Source organism: Kogia breviceps, chromosome 14, assembly GCF_026419965.1.
Source record: "Kogia breviceps isolate mKogBre1 chromosome 14, mKogBre1 haplotype 1, whole genome shotgun sequence".
Classification (NCBI taxonomy): Eukaryota; Metazoa; Chordata; class Mammalia; order Artiodactyla; family Physeteridae; genus Kogia; species Kogia breviceps.
Window position 1 is genome coordinate 11560126 of NC_081323.1, and position 17112 is coordinate 11577237.

At 41.4% G+C, this 17112-nt stretch overlaps 1 protein-coding gene across 3 annotated transcripts in view; it reads left to right on the top strand.

The window, feature by feature from the left end:
• Positions 1 to 17112, top strand: part of B4GALT5 (beta-1,4-galactosyltransferase 5) — an 81569-nt gene that overhangs the window by 35070 nt on the left and 29387 nt on the right. The window contains exon 1 of one of the 3 annotated variants that reach the window (XM_067013629.1): positions 14647 to 14719. The exons of the other annotated variants lie outside the window; for them this stretch is intronic. Coding sequence (XP_066869730.1) covers positions 14668 to 14719 — 52 coding nt within the window. The 5' untranslated portion in view covers positions 14647 to 14667. Of the gene's footprint in view, positions 1 to 14646; positions 14720 to 17112 lie in introns of those variants that run through there. 3 annotated transcript variants of the gene reach the window in all.

Genomic DNA, 17112 nt, shown 5'->3' on the forward strand with positions numbered 1-17112 from the left:
TTCAAGAGCCCAGCCGTTGCTGTCCCTGCTGTTTTCAAATGCAGGTCTGTTTGGGCCAGAGTTTTATTTCTGGTTGGTTAGGAAGCAACTATGTTAGGATGGGCCCTGGAGAAAAAAGGAATTTTTAAAGCCATTGGGTTTGTGGTACGGGTTGAGGGGATACCCTGCACACCTGTTGAAGCTCCTGTTGGAGATGGTCACGTGGAGAAGGTGTAGCGAGGTCTGTGGTGAGCATCATAGCCTATTACTCAGGTCAGCCTTTAAACCATGACGCATCTTAACAAACTTGTTAAATCAGTTTATTGATGTGCTGTGGTGCTTTGAGTGCTTAAATCGGGATTTTCCCAGAGTCATAGTCCTATTGTTGCCATGGGTTTTAAAGGTAGCCTAGAAGTTATTTACCTCTCTTCACGATCAGAATAACAGTATGGATAAAAAAGAATAATTGTATGGGAACTCTTTGTAATATCGTCACAATTTTTCTGTAAAATTATTCTAAAATAAAAGGCTCATGAAAATAATAATAACTGTGACTCAGCACAGGGCCACTCTGTTCTAATCACTAACTTTTGGGTCTGACATCTGTTATATCCAACCTTCACAAGACTGTGAGAAGTTCAGTCTTGATCTTAAGACCACATTGCTGAGCGGGGTCCAGACTCAGACCTTGGTCTTATATGAATGAAAGACTAATCCTACCCCATTTTGCTTCCTCCCTGTTTACTGGGGAATGAGGATAGAATTATTTGAACAAGTGGCTCTTCAGTACGTCATTTAAGTCTACACATAAGCCTTGATTTCTTTCTGTTATAGCGCCGTTAATATTGCATGGCACATAATTGATTTGCATTCTCATGTTCTTGGTATCTGGCCTCCATCAGTTCAGGGACCAATGTTTTCTTTTTTTCTTTTCTAATTAAAATTAATTCTAAGCTAACATGTGAGTGCTAACTATACACAAGGTCCTGGTCTTAGAGCTTTGCATTTGTTACTCATTTCCCTTACCCGATGAGGTAGGTGTTGTTATTTCCCTCATTTTATAGGTGAGGAAATTGAGGTACAGGGAGTCTAAGTAACCTGACCAAGGTTCTTCAGTTACCATGTGATGAAGCCAGCACTCAAGCCCAGGTAATCTTATTCTGAAGGCCAGGCTCTCAGACACTAAGCTGTAGTCCCATTTTAATGTCTTTGGATCCCCATTGCTTCGTAGTAGACACTTAAATGTTGATGGGTGGTTAGATTAATAAATTAATGAATATAAAAGCAACTCCTTGGAGGGTGGAAACAATGAAATTTTGATTTTATAAAGTATTTTCCTTTTTTCAGTTTAGATCAGAGGGTATAAACTCAAATGCTGGTGTCTGTAAGCACTAGCCAGGCCCTGGTGAGGATTAGTCAACTAAAAAGGTGTATTCTTGTATTTTGTTTGTTTCCTGTATGTGGGCCTCTCACTGTTGTGGCCTCTCCCGTCGCGGAGCACAGGCTCTGGACGCACAGGCTCAGCGGCCATGGCTCACGGGCCCAGCCGCTCCGCGGCATGTGGGATCTTCCCAGACTGGGGCACGAACCCGTATCCCCTGCATCGGCAGGTAGACTCTCAACCCCTGCGCCACCAGGGAAGCCCAAAAGGTGTATACTTTTAAAAGGAGAGAGCCACTAGTCTACTCAGCACCTGATGATTGCATTAAGGTGGGAATTGCATGCCCATTTTTGCTAGATCTTCCAATATTTCAAGAAAATCTAGAAATCTGGACTTTTATGTGAATAATAATAGCAAATATTTAAGTAAATATAGTGCTTATTATGTTTTGGGCTTTATTCTTAGTATGTGATGAATATTAACTCATTTAATCCTAAATGAGGTAGGGATATTGATATCCCCATTTTATGGATGAAGAAACTGAGGCACAGAATGGTTAAGTAATTTGCCCAAGGTCATTCAGCTGACTAGGATTTATTCCTAGGTAGTTCTGCTCCAAAATTGATACTTTTAACCACTAAACTCTGGCAGTTAATTCACAGTTTGAAAGTGAAAGGAAAACCGGAAGACACCTGATAGGCCAAACAAAACACATTTGTATGTAGTTTGCAACTTCTCATCTGAACTTTAGCTATTTGTGAGATGAAAACAATTTATTTCTAAGATAACTGCTTCATTAATCATTTTCAGTTGGGAGTTTTTATCTGCTGTATACAAACTTATTTCTATATCATTTCTCTATATTTTTATTTTTCTCTTACAAAGGAATATAAGGTTACATAAAATGCAAACATTATAGAAATATATAATCTTAAAAAGTCAAAAATTCTGCATAATCCCACCTGTTGCTCCAGGTAACCGCTATTTAAACAGCCTGCTGCATGTTCTTCTAAGCTTTTTTCTAAACAAAAACTAATGTGTTATTAGTTTCTAAGTCATTTCAGGTATACTAGTGTTGTTAAATATCAAAATTGTATTTGTTAAACCCTCTGCCTATAGGGCTGGTTTGTTACTTGGTAAATTCAAAACCTGGAGTTCTTACAGATTTCCTTTTAGGTTTCCTTGTTTTTTGTTTTGTTTTGTTTTGTTTTTTTGCGGTACGCGGGCCTCTCACTGTTGTGGCCTCTCCCGTCGCGGAGCACAGGCTCTGGACGCGCAGGCTCAGCGGCCATGGCTCACGGGCCCAGCCGCTCCGCGGCATGTGGGATCTTCCCAGACCGGGGCACCAATCCGTGTCCCCTGCATCGGCAGGCGGACTCTCAACCACTGTGCCACCAGGGAAGCCCTCCTTGGTATTTTTGATAGTGGGGCAAACAATTTACTATCATTCTAACATCCTTGACTTTATTGCATGATACGTTTTTCTTCTTTAAAATATTGCTGGTAAAAACTAGAGTTGCCAATTTTGTTAGCACATGGTTGTTTTTATTTTGCAAACATCATTTCTTTAACCTACTTCATCAAAGCAGGAGTTTTTTTTACTAGTTCGGGTCTTTTCAGCTAAGAGGGTAATATGAAAAGCAGTATTAATGGGATTTTGGAATAGAATAATAGGAAATGTATTGAATATTAATAAAATGTCGATTTTTGAAGATTAAAAATAAAGTTCAGTAGGATATGAATAAATTGGAGATTACAGCTTAAAACAGGTTTCTCATTGTGAGCACATGATATTTATTACTTAATTGCAACTGTAGACTGGTGTTTGATTTTTTAATTGAGAAATTTAACTTTGGAAGTATTTGTCTGTATTTGGATATGTTAGAAGCCAAAATTGTGTTTTCAGATTCTTTTAAAGTATGGATCCTAGTTTTTCCCATCTCTTTTGTTAATCATTTGATTTTTTACCCCCTATGATTAGAATAGAAATCTTGAATTTAGCCTTAGGCTCACAAACTATATACCATGCATACTCTTTGAACTATATTTAACAAATATTTATTGGGCTGTTACAATATGCCAGGCACTGTTCTAGGCACTGGGATACATGAACAAAACATATAGAAGTCTCTGCCCTCATGGAGCTAATATTCTAATGTATTGAGGTCAAGTCAGACAAAAAAGAAAATTAGGTACCATAATAGGTGATTGGTGCTATGGAGAAAGATAAACTGAGAGAGGGAAAGGTGTGGCTACGTGGGTTTTTTGGAGGGTGGGGCAAGGGCTGCAGTTTGAAATATAGTTGGGTTAGGAAAGGTCTTGCTCTAGTTGCACAAGCAAAGCCATGCTGTTGTCTGCGGGAGAGCAGCCCCACAGAGCCGCGTGGGCGGTGGCCTTGAGGTGCTAGCTTGCCTGGGGTACCCGCGGAACAGCAAGGAAGCCGCGGTGGTTAGCGCAGAGTGAGTGAGGCAGACAGTGGAAAGAGAGGCCGGCAAAGGGGCGGGGAGAGGTGCAAATCATTGCGAGCAGGGGAGGACAGACTGACGCTGTAAAGGACCAGCTGTAAATCTTTCAGGCCTTATAGTCTCTATAGCAACCACTCAGCTCCGCCCGCCCTGTAACTTGGAGCGCTGAAGCAGCCATAGACAATACATAAGCCAGTGGGAGTGGCAGTGTTCCAGTAATACTTTGTTTACAAAAACAGGCCGTGCGCAGGATCTGGCCCCCAACGTATGCTGACTCCTAATTTAGAGCCCTGTAGGCCATTGTCCAGAGTTTAACTTTACTCTGAGAGAGATGAGAATTCATTGGAGGGTTTTTAAGAGGGAGGAGTGAGACCATTTGACTTGTTTTAAAAGGATGCTGCTGGCTGCCTGGTTGAGAATGACTGTAAAGGGGGTGAGGGTGAAAGGGTAGAGTTATCACTAACCAGGACAGGACGACTACAGGTGGAGCAGGTTTGTGGGCGGGAAGGATAGTGATTTGGCTTTTGACCAGTTAAGTTTGGGAGGACGGTTGGACATCCAGGTGGAGATGTGGAGGACGCAGTTGGTATACAGACAGGGTGTTTGGGGAGAGGTCCAGGCTGGACTTACAAACCTGGCAGTTGTCAGCATAGATGTGGTACGTGAAGTCCTGAGACTGGATGAGAGAAGCAGGAGAGCAGCGGTAGCTTTGTCTGCACTGTTTTGGCACTTCGGGAGTGTTGATTCTTTTGACTCTTAAGTGGATTTTATTTATCTATTTTAATTTTAATAAAAAGATTTTTTTATTGAGGTGTAGTTGATTTACAATATCATGTAGGTATCAGGTGTACAGCACAGTGATTCATTTATACATGTGTGTATATACTTTTTGAAATTCTTGTATAATATTGAGTATAGTTTCCTGTGGTATACAGTAGGTCCTTGTTGGTTATCTTAAATGGATTTTAAACACAGAACTTTTATGCCCCTTTGGTTAGGTTTATTATTTATCATCTGTAATTTTCTTGTTATAATTCTAGTTTTTACATACAGCTTTTAAAAAAATTGTGGTAACATAAGCAAACTTAAAATTTCTCATTGTAACCACTTTAAGTATACAATCTAGTGGCATTAAGTAAGTACCTTCACAGTATTGTGCAACCATCATCACTATCCATATCCAGAACCTTTTCATCATCCCAAACAGAAACTGCACTCCTTAAGCAATTCCTCAGTTCCCCCTCCTCCTGGCCTTTGGTCATCACATTTCTACTTTCTGTTTCTATGAATTTTCCTGTTCTAGGTACCGCATGTGAGTGGAATCATACAATATTTGTGCTTTTGTGTCTGATTTAGCATGTTTTCAAGATTCATCCGTGTTATAGCATGTGTCAGTGTTTTTATTACTTTTTAAAACTTCTTTGAATAATTAGTATCTCTTATACTGAGTCTTATTTCTAAGAGGAGTTCTTTGCTACACAGCAACCTCAATAACCCAGCCTCGTGTCCCAAAACACTCATGGTCTGTGTGTCTGGAAAGCTTTAAGAGTTTGTGAAGTGCCTCTTCAGCCCATGCAACCTTCTTTCTTATTTGTGCTGCTAGTAAAACAATGACGATGATATTGAGGAGCTGGATGATTTACTCTGTGGCCTATATGATTTGATGGATTTTCTGATATTATATGGCATGTTTAATCAAAGGATAAGCTTGTCTCATTTGGAATAGATAGAAAACCTGAAAAAGTGGCAGCTTAAAGGCAGCAACCAAGTCAGAATAGATTCCTTCTGGTAATGGGCGGAGAGGTATTTGGAGGAGCGTAATTTTACGCTGGCTCATTTGACAAATTGCGGAGCTTGGGGGCAAGTCCTGTAAGTTTGCCTCTCCCTTCAAAGCAATTACAGTGTTATTTGCCATATCTCCTAAATAACCTCTTCACTGTGCTTGATAGCAGCAGTGTTTATGGCAGTGAGTACATTGAGGAAAAATCTGGCTCTCCTTTGGGCTTGGGGATTGAGTCTGCTGCAAGCTTAGCTGACATGTGAACAAGGTGATGTTTGTTTAACCAACATTCAGTCTCATAGGCAAGACTAAGGATAGAATGAAAATTAATATTCAGCTTCACTTCGGGACTGGCAATTGCAGAAAAACCTTTGTTAGTTTAAAAAATAAATAAATAAACAAAATTGGAGGCAAGAAGTCTTTTTCAAGACGCAGTCCCCGTTTAGTCATTACCAGTGGACCTTTCAGGTCATTTCCCATAGTTCACTGAGTCATCCCAGCAGTGCTAAAAACAGTCATCTGTGATGAGAGTTGAAAAGGAAGATCAGAGTATCCATTGTTCTCTCCTTTTGAATTGTGGTTGGCTTTGGGTCTTGGCCCTAGGTTTTATTATTTTTTAAATAAATTTATTTCTTTATTTTTGGCTGCGTTGGGTCTTCATTGCTGAGCGCGGGCTTCAGAAGTTGTGGCATGCAAGCTCAGTAGTTGTGGCTTGCAGATCTCTACAGTGCAGGCTCAGTAGTTGTGGTGCGTGGGCTTAGTTGCTCCACAGTATGTGGGATATTCCCAGACCAGGGCAGATTCTTAACCACTGCGCCACCAGGGAAGTCCCCTAGGTTTTAAATTTTTTCTTTTTTCTTTTTTTATGTCATCATCTAGTGGGCAAGGGATGAAATTAGTGTGTCTGGGAGGTTGGAGGGGACTCTGCTTTGGGTTCCAGGAACCCTGAGAACTTTCCATTTTTGCCCCTGTTAGCAGTAACAGTGTCTGTGTTGAAGTATTTTTGGAGGCCCAGGGTTTCCAAGGTCTTAGTAGCAAGCTTAGTGGGAGCTTTTAAGCCAGGTCAGAGCAATGATTAACTCCCAGGTTGTTTTTCTTTTTCTTTTTCTTAAAATATTTATTTAATTTACTTATTTATTACTTTTGGCTGTGTTGGGTCTTCATTGCTGCACGTGGGCTTTCTCTAGTTGTGGCCAGCAGGGGCTACTCTTCGTTGCGGTGCGAGGGCTTCTTGTTGCAGTGGCTTCTCTTGTTGTGGAGCATGGGCTCTAGGCATGCAGGCTTCAGTAGTTGCGGCATGCGGGCTCAGTAGTTGTGGCTCACGGTCTCTAGAGCACTGGCTCAGTAGTTGTGGCGCACGGGCTTAGTTGCTCCGCGGCATGTGGGATCTTCCTGGACCAGGGCTCAAACCTGTGTCCCCTGCATTGGCAGGCAGATTCTTAATCACTGCACCACAAGGGAAGCCCTGTTTTTCTATAAAATGGAAATAATAATACTTACTTCATCAAAATTAAATGAAACCCCTTGTCTCTTAATTTTTTTCTCGATCAAGGCCTGTGCTAGGACGAAGTTTGAGAGGAGTGTGTCCTTGTTACACTGTTATATCTGTCTCACTTTGCCCTTCCAAAGACCTGGTGAGCTCCTGGATGGCTTCCAGGGCTCAGCGATTATGTATCTTATCAGGTATACATTGGTAGGCATTTTTCGAGACCTCATGGCCAGCTGATTATAAGTCTTGCCCTTCAGAGGTAGTGCCTGCCTATACCAGAGGGTGTATCCACCTAAGGACTCCTGGCTGGTGTCTAGCTTTTGGCGACAATAGGAAGGCGTTTGCATTCTTTGAACAGTAGGTGAATAACTCAGGAAAGGGCCTAAACTCTTGTCCAGCCAAATTATTAACCACCTGTCCTGGGCTATAAATAATGCCATGATATGCATTTAATACTATTTGAGTCCCAGGGTTGGTTCTGCTTTTCTGTCTTGCTTCCCTTGGGCTGTCTCTGGGAAATTAGTAACCAAGTTGACCTTCATCTTCTAATTTAGCCCAGGAGCCCTAGGCTGTATCTGATTGGCATCTGAGGAGGGGTGAGATCTAGGCTCTCTTCCAATGTCATCTGATTCTCTACCTTGCCATTATCCTCTGCTCTGAAGAAATAAAATTTGTTTACTCTGAGTCCTAAGATGCAAAATGTCTTTAGAGCATATGCTAACATTTGATTTAAAAGATATTTCCCCTACCACATTAGCCAAATCCATATGTAATTTTGGAGAGTATGACTCTTGTATTGTGTGTTCTGGATATATTTAATTTTTGTTTTATCTGTTCAGCGGCATCATAAAAAAAGCAGTTTCAACTCTTTTCCTCTGCAGAGAATTCCGCTTCAGAAATCAGTTGAAGATCAAATAGAATTCAAAGAGCCTGACTTGGGCTTCCCTGGTGGCGCAGTGGTTGAGAATCCGCCTGCCGATGCAGGGGACGCGGGTTCGTGTCCCGGTCCGGGAAGATCCCACATGCCGCGGAGCGGTTGGGCCCATGAGCCATGGCCGCTGAGCCTGCACGTCCAGAGCCTGTGCTCCGCAATGGGAGAGGCCACAGCAGTGAGAGGCCCGCGTACAACAAAAAAAAAAAAAAAAAAAAAGCCTGACTTTAACATAATCACTAAGGGTTTGCACCTAGCGTTTGGGATTGGAGATTTGTGTGTTTACAGTCTAAATGGTGTGAAAGGGAATTTAAAAAAAAATAGAAATAATAGTACACTTTAGCCAGTGTTGAAGTTTCAGTGGATTAAAGAATCGTGCTGTCCTGGACATGCTGCTTTGGGGAAACTGGAGTGGAGGTGTGGTGCTGAGCGGGGAGGTGGGGTAGAAGGAGATTGTGAGCATTTTACCCTATTCAATGTCTAAGGTGTGATCTTAGGGCCAGACTTTGGGGAGGAAGATTACTTTACGACTTCTGCTACTCAGAGTGAACTTGTACTTGAGTGTGGATCATTGCATTTTAGGTGGTGAGGCTGTGGTCATCTCTGAAGCCTTGTGGTTCCCTTTCTAGCCCACGCTCCCTGGCTGACATCAGAAAGTGGTAGCACTTTCTGGCTAATACTCTAAGGTTCTTCTGAAAAGATTGCAGAAATGCCCCCAGAAACAAAGAAGTCATCAACACTGTAGCACCTTTTAAAAGCTAGGCACCCACACCTCATAGGCTGGTTTCAGGATACCCGAGACCCCAAATTAGAATGATGATGGCTTTTATGTTGTAGAGGAACACAGAAGTAACTCTGTTTCTCAGGATGACTCCCCTTCCTTACTCACCAGAAAGCAGCAGCAGCTAGTCATCTTAAACACAGAGAACAAGTGTCATTGAACCTTATTCTTTTAAGAGTGAAAACTATTGTTGTGTAGTTTTTTCTCTGTCCTTCCCTCAAGATGGGCCAGGACAGGCCGTTCACAGTCTTCTGTCCCTTGTGCCTCCCCTCCCTTCAGCTGGCTTCCTACTAGTTTTATGTGTGCCAGCTCCAGTCCTGGTACCAGCAGCCCTTCACAGACTTCACAGCCACTGCACAACTGCCAAGTGCAAAAAGTGTGCCCATAAGAGCAGCAGGGCTTTTTAAAGAAGGAAGAGATCAATTGGCAGGTACATTTGCACTGGGTCTTGAAGGGACTCATTCATCCTTCTCTCTCTCTCTTTTTGGTTGGGGGGGAAGAATGAGGTTGGTACAGTCTTCAATTAATAGCTTAACTTCATCTCCGCTTTTATTACTGCTCCCAGCATAAATTATTTAGCACAAACACAGGCATAATCTCATAAAATTACTTAGTATTAATGTCCTGCTGTGAGCATCATTTTCTTGTGTTGTGCTCTAACCACAAATTAGCAAAAGACACTTCAAGAAAATCTTCTGTGGATCCACTTAGAGGGGTCATGTGGGTAGAAGGTTATAGTTGGTGCTACCTGATCTTTTTTTTTTCTTTTAGGTGAATTTTTCTATTATTCTTATGTACTTCACAGCTCTCCTAGAACAGTTTTTTTTTTAACTCACTTTTTTTTTTTTTTTTTTTTTTTCCGGTACGCGGGCCTCTCACTGCTGTGGCCTCCACCATTGCGGAGCACAGGCTCCAGACGCGCAGGCTCAGCGGCCATGGCCCACAGGCCCAGCTGCTCCGCGGCATGTGGGATCCTCCCGGACCGGGGCACGAACCCGTGTCCCCCGCATCGGCAGGCGGACTCTCAACCACTGCGCCACCAGGGAAGCCCTAACTCACTTTTTAACCTGATAATATTTCAATTCCTTAAAAATTTGCCAATGACCCCATCAGTAGACTGAGTCATTTTATGAGCAGGGATCTAGAAAGTGCCAGGCTTTGTTTGGGGAGCTAGAGTTGAGGTGGCAGGGAGAGGCAGTAATAAAACTCTAGCCAGAAGACTCTGCCTACAGTTGAGTCCAAGAACTAGGTTTGTTTTAGGGTGGCCTCAGAGTACAGCAACCCTACTCTAAAGATGAGTCACTCACTCACCCCTTTAATGATTTGCTCGATTGTCGAAGTAAAGTCTAGAGCTGAAAATTTTGCTCCTCTTTAATAGTGATCTAATTGTGAAAAGCACAGATGGCCAGTGACAGTTTATGAATGTTACACATTTGCTGATTTTATTTTATTTTTTGAATATTTATTTATTTGGCTGCATTGGGTCTTAGTTGCAGCACGCGGGATCTTTGTTGCAACATGTGAGATCTTCTATTGTGGCACATGGGCTTCTCTCTAGTTGTGGTGCACGGGCTTAGTTGCCTCACAGCATGTGGGATCTTAGTTCCCCGACCAGGGATCGAACCCGTGTCCCCTGCATTGGAAGGTGGATTCTTAACCACTGGACCACGAGGAAGTCCCGGCATTTGCTGATTTTAAAAATAACTGTGAGAAGGGAAAACCAAGGTGAGAAGAGAGACTAAAAATCAAATGGCCGCGTTAGATTCTGGATTGTCAGCAAAAGACAGAAAACAAAATCTGGGCAGTACTAAATTTGCTCAGGTAGTTATTTCTAATAGTTCAGGTTTTCCTCCCTGTACACTGAGCCCCTAGTACATTCATCGTAACAGGTTATTGGTCAGAGGCACCTGCTGACAAACCCACAGGGTCTTAAGCAACTTTGAAGGCCAGAAGCAGAGTTGTTGGGCATGGTGAGAAATGTTAGTTGGCCTCTGCTAGGATTCTTATCCCTTGATAAACTTACTCCCTCTGGCAGTCTTGTTAATACTTAAAAATAAAGTGCTAAATCTATTACAAAGGACCGTAATTTAATTTTTTGACATTTCAGTGCTGTATGGTGGCTGGCAGAGGGTCAGTGTCATAAGGTCTTTGGACGTACTGTAGTGTTTTTGATTGTGGGGTGTGCAGGCCTAGGAATTGTCTTTTGTCTGATAATAAATCCAATCTCAGGAATTAGCCGTTTTTCTTTTGGCCAACCTACAATTGTAATTGAAGAGAGCTGCAAACAAGCCAACCTAAGGAATATATGAAGGGAGAGGGAGGCACAGCTGGGTTTGGTCTTCGTTGGAATCTTTTCTCTTCCCCTCCGTTTTCATCCCAAGCACATGCTTTTTCTGTGATAGTTGATTTCTCCTGGGAAGCTTTCCTTGTTTTCGTGCCTTTCAGATCCAGACAGTAGGAGCAGAGTTGTCTGAGATCCTGGAGAACGGCTGATGTCCATTGTGGCTGGAATTGGGGAGTGTCAAGATCTGAAATTGCAGAGACAGGGGACATATGGGCTCAAAAGTCATGCTAAGCATGAAGAATTTCAACTTGACCTTGAAGGTGGTAGAAAGCCATTCAAAGATGAAGTGAGGGAGCAGGAAGATTTATTTATAATTTCTCTTCAGCTTTCCTGAGGAAAAGAGTAAATGCAACTTTTGTTTCCAAAAAGAAAGTAAAGAATTGGGGAGGGGGGCATAGAATAGCCACTGAGGGGCTTCCCTGGTGGCACCGTGGTTAAGAATCCACCTGCCAATACAGGGGACACGGGTTCGATCCGTGGTCTGAGAGGATCCCATGTGCTGCGGAGCAGCTAGGCCCTTGAGCCACAACTACTGAGCCTGCACTCTAGAGCCCACGAGCCACAACTACTGAGCCCACGTGCCACAACTACTGAAGCCCGCACGCCTAGAGCCCGTGCTCTGCAACAAGAGAAGCCACTGCAGTGAGAAGCCCGTGCACTGCAACTAGAGAAAGCCCACATGCAGCAACGAAGATCCAACTCAGCCAAAAATAAATAAATAAATAAAATAAATTTTTTTTTTAAAAAGGGGGGTGGTGCTTCCCTGGTGGCACAGTGGTTGAGAATCTGCCTGCTAATGCAGGGGACACGGGTTCGATCCCTGGTCTGGGAGGATCCCATGTGCTGTGGAGCAGCTAGGCCCTTGAGCCACAACTACTGAGCCTGTGCGTCTGGGGCCTGTGCTCCGCAACAAGAGAGGCTGCGATAGTGAGAGGCCCGCACACTGCAATGAAGAGTGGCCCCCGCTTGCCACAACTAGAGAAAACCCTCACACAGAAACGAAGACCCAACACTGCAAAAATAAATAAATTAATTAATAAACTTCTACCCCCAAAATCTTAAAAAAAAAAAAAAAAAGAGTAGCCACTGAATGCTTTAAGTTTTTATGTGACCATCACTAAGGGTATTTACTCCCTGTATTATAATTTTTGACCCATTTACAGAATTCTTAGTATAGCATTAGTATACTTTAATTTAGATTTAGTTGGCAGTTGAGATACATCCAAAATCAGACTTCGGTCCCAAATTTTTGTTATGAAAAAATTCAGACATACAGAAAAGTTAACGGAATAACACAGTGAACATACTACCTTCCATCTAGAGTCAACAGTTATTACCACTTCGCTTTATTTATTTTAACTCTGGCTTTCTTTTTTCTTTTTCCTCTGAGCCATGTACAATTAAATTGTAAGTAAACATCAAGTTTTGTTTGTTTGTTAGTTTGTTTTGCCATGCCGTGCGGCTTGCGGGATCTTAGTGCCTGGATGGAACCTGCGCCTTTGGCAGTGAAAGTGTGGCATGCTAACCACTGGACTGCCAGGGAATTCCCAGCATCGAGATATTTAACTCTAAATACCTCAGCAAGCATCTCTTTAAAAAATAAGGATATTCTCCTGTATAACCACAATACTATTATTGCAACTAACAATTAACAGTACTTTCATAATATCTTCTAATATCTAGTCCATATCCAAATTTCCCCTGTGGTGCTGAAAATGTTACTTATAGCTTTCCTCCCCCCAACTCACATTATTATATCATTATATTTGATTATGTATTTTTGGTCTCTTAGTCTGTAGCTGCCTGCCCTGTCCTTCAGCCCCCGAGTAACTTTCTGAAGAGTCCAGGCCAATTGTTTCATAGATTGTCTTACAATTTGGAATTGCCTGGTTTGAGTTTGATGTTTTCCTTAATCCCCTGTATTTTTTGTAAACCAGAGATCTAAAATCTTGATTAGATGTAGATTAAAAGTTTTTTGGCAGGAATTCTCTTGAAGGTAATGTTACCTTGTTTTAATGTTAACAATACCCAGTTTGATCCCTTGGTCAAGGATGCCTGTCTGATCTCCCCATTGTAAATGTGTACTTTGCCCTTTGCAATCAAGTAATCTGTGGGAAGAATTTGTTTTTAATGTTCCAGAGTAGTCTTATAAGTTTTGAATACGATTTACACTTTACAGCATTTCCTTGTAGAGTAGGTTGGCCCTTCTGTTTCTGTGGACCTGGTGGGCCTTGCATTGCTGTAAAATGTGAGCATCACTTAGCTGAAGAAAGAAGAGTTATTGTCTGATCATTCTGGATCAAGTGAAAGGCAAAGCGATATCATAGATGACAGCAAGTGAGTGGCTCAGAAGACCCCTTTCTAGGACTACAGTTTGATGTTTGCTAAAGACAAGCCATCTGGTCTGGAGGGAGGGTTTCATACCCACAGGGTGTTAAGGGAAGACCTTGTTTTGCTGAGTGTTTATGCCTCAGAGTCAAGACATTTTCAAGTGCTTTCTTTAGTAATTTTTGTCTTTCTGTAGAAATCATGGCTCTGATTTCATGTGTTTGACAATTGGGTTGCTAATTTCAGCTAGAATGATGCCTTCTGGAAACACTTAAGTTCCCAAAGAGTAGATAACCCTATTAGTCTGTTACAATCTTCTAGGGTAAAAATAATATGATTATCATATATTAGCCCCATAGGACATGGAGAATAATCTCCTTTCCAAAAGAGGATCAGGAGGGAGACCAAAGAGCTGTCTATGGAAAAATACTTTGGGATCATGGGATGGATGGAGAAAACTTGCTTGATGACGTTATAACTAAAAGCACCAAAAGTTTTAGGATAGTTATGAATCATTTGGGGGTAGGCGAAAGTAGAATAATGGTTTGGGGTTGGGGAAATCATTTGGGTCTGGAGCAGTAAAGAGGGGGGAATCCTTAAGAAGGCAAAAGCTTGGTTGTGTCCCCCCCATATAAAAATGTATGATCATTGTTTAGAAAAATGAAAACATCGTTTAAAAAACTGAAAAGAAAAGACCATGTCCTAAGGCAGCATTCCTAGAGTTTGTTCCTAGATATTAAATAGGTGCTATGTGAAAAAACATTCTTAGTAATTCTGGAAACTTTGAAATTTTGGATCAACTCAAACAGATCCTAGATATTAAATAGGTGCTATGTGAAAAAACATTCTTAGTAATTCTGGAAACTTTGAAATTTTGGATCAACTCAAACAGATTTGGTTACTGCAAGAATTTCCACTGTTGGAACAGAGTCTCTCTTTATCATACAAGGGTTTTTCTGACTGTTATGGAAATGCTGCCTTGTAACAACAGCAGAGGAACTACAGAAGACCCGTAATTCTACTGAGCAGAAATGACACCGTGAACTTCTTGATGTACAATTTCCAAAATTGTTTTATGCATGTATTTTCCTCTGTGTCTTTTACTTTAACACAGATGTGATGTCCTGTATACGTCGTTACACAGTGTGATTTCTTTTCATGAAGTCATGATGGCTTAGTTTTCCATGGTATGACTGACTCTGCCACAGTGTTTTCCTCTAGTCCTTTTGTTGTTCATTTAGGTAGGTTTGTGGTTTGCTTTTATAAATAATACTAAGATAAACATCCTTGGACATACTTCATATTTGTCAAGTTATTTCTTTAGGATGAATACCTGAAAGTGGGTTTAAAGAGTGTGAACATTTCACTTTGACGTAGTACCTCGCCAGGTTGCCCTCTATGGGTTATATCAATTTATGTTCCCTTCAGCAAGGTAGGAGACACCTATTCTGCCACATTATCACCAACATTCATTATTGTCAGTCTTTTGAATCCTTTAGACAAGCAACTTTTAGCCTGATCCTAAAATCTTATGTTATATATTTGCAAAGAGATAGAAGAAACTTGAGTTGTAGGCAGATAGCATTACAGAGTTAAAGAAATTCAGCTCTTTACTATAGGATTGTTTTCTTTTACATCATCATGAAAATGCAATTTTTCAACATGGTTAGAGAGGAAGAGAGGAAATATAGGGAATTAGAAGCCCTGTGTGGACCCATGTTCCCTCTAGATCACTCCAGTGTGTATGGAGAAGGCAGTGGCTCTGGGAAGGTGCTTTCCCGTCTTATTCAGGCTCCACTCCCAGCCTTATCATGAAGAGGGCTAAAGCGCCGTTGTTCTGGAAAGGAAGGCCGACAGTGTAAGGACAGCCAAACCCTACTCCCTATGGAAAAGAAGGAGCGAGAAGGTAGACAAATGTAAATCTGAGGTGTTTGTAAGTCAGTTTTTCCCAAATGAAGAGAGGAGAAGACAGTGAGTTTACAATCGTGGGATTTTGAGCTGAAAGAGACTTTGCAGTCTAGTGATTCTCAAGATCCAAAGGGAAGGGAGAAGAATCAGAATTTACAGGGGTTTGTGTGATTTGCAAAAGCACATTCAATATTAAATAAGTTTATGTCTTGAAGATATTCAGTATAAACATAAACATTTTTATTTGCAGATCTCCTATGTATATCAGTGATGGAGGTCAGGCTTGGTAGAAAAGGATAAGGAAACTGTATCCAGTTCAGTAATGCCATCATACTGATGGGGTGGTCGAGGTCCGGAGAGGACCACAGAGCCAGCCGGGGACAGGACTCGAACCAATGTCGTCAGCCTACTCAGTCTAGGAATTTACCCTCTACCTTTGTCCCTTAGAATATGAGGGGTTTCTTCTCCTTCCCCTCATGTCTGTTGTTTGTGCAGTGTAGATATACTGTACTCCCAAGAGAGAAAACTAGAACGCCTTGTCCATGCGTAAATTCTTGGTTTCTGTAGGCAATTCTGGTCTAAGAAGCTCTCCTGGCCTTCAGGGTAGGGAGGACTTAAGGAGAATGTGGCAGCCATTATTGGCAGCCTTTCTAGAACAGAATGTGGATGTGGAGATTGTTCAAATATGGCAGCTGCACACTTTATACACCCACCTACCCCCTCTCCCATTAGCCTGATAAGCAAAGAATGGAATTGTGAGTATCTTGTTTATAAATGTCATGTTAGATAAATTCAGTCTGGCTGGAGGAATCCTTTATTTTTCCCTACTGTATATTAACAACAACAACAAAAAGCTGTTATAGAGGAAATTGGAAAAACAGAAGAAGGAAAAACAATTCATATCACTGTTACCCCCTACCATCTAAGCATATTAGTAAATTTGCTTCTAGTCATTTTTTGCCTTATGCATGTGCTTATTCTTTAGCAATAATAACCATAATATAACAGAACTTTTTTCATATTGTTAAGAGTATGATAGTCTATGCTAGGTGTTCCACGTTTATTCTGTTTATAAGGTTTCATGGCTTTTGCTTTTAAAGTTGTATAAGATTCTACCAGGAATATGTATTACTGTTAACCTATCTGTTCTTTAATTGTTGCTTTTGAGTTGTTTTCCAAGTTTTTGTTTTTAGGAATAATTTAATTAAAAACTTCATGCATAGAATGTCCTCATATTTAGGATAATTTCCTTGAAATTGCTAGATCAGAGGATACGAGTATTTTTATGGCTCTTTGTTGAATTCGCAAATAGTTTTCCCAAAATGTTATACTTTACACTTACACCAGAAAACTTAGTCAAGTATCAGTTTCACTATGCTGTCTTCTGGCTTATAGAATCTTTCTTGTATGGTTGCAGAAAAACCAGTCTACTTCTCATTTGAGAAAACAAGGCTCACCTCCACCAAATGGCCATAACGGCATGCTGTGTGCTGAGCTGTAATTCAGTAATTTAATAAGTAGCTAAGTGTCTACTGTTTATCAGATATTGTAGACGAAAAAAAGAGTAAGACAGCCTGTACTCGTGAGGAGTTTACAGCCTGCTGGAAGAGATAGGCTCACATTTATAGGGGTCATGGTAAGAGTTTATGTATCAGCTGGGAAAGAGTCAAGACAGTTCTAATCTTGGGGGTGGGATGATATCAGGAAAAGCCATGAAAAGAGCCAT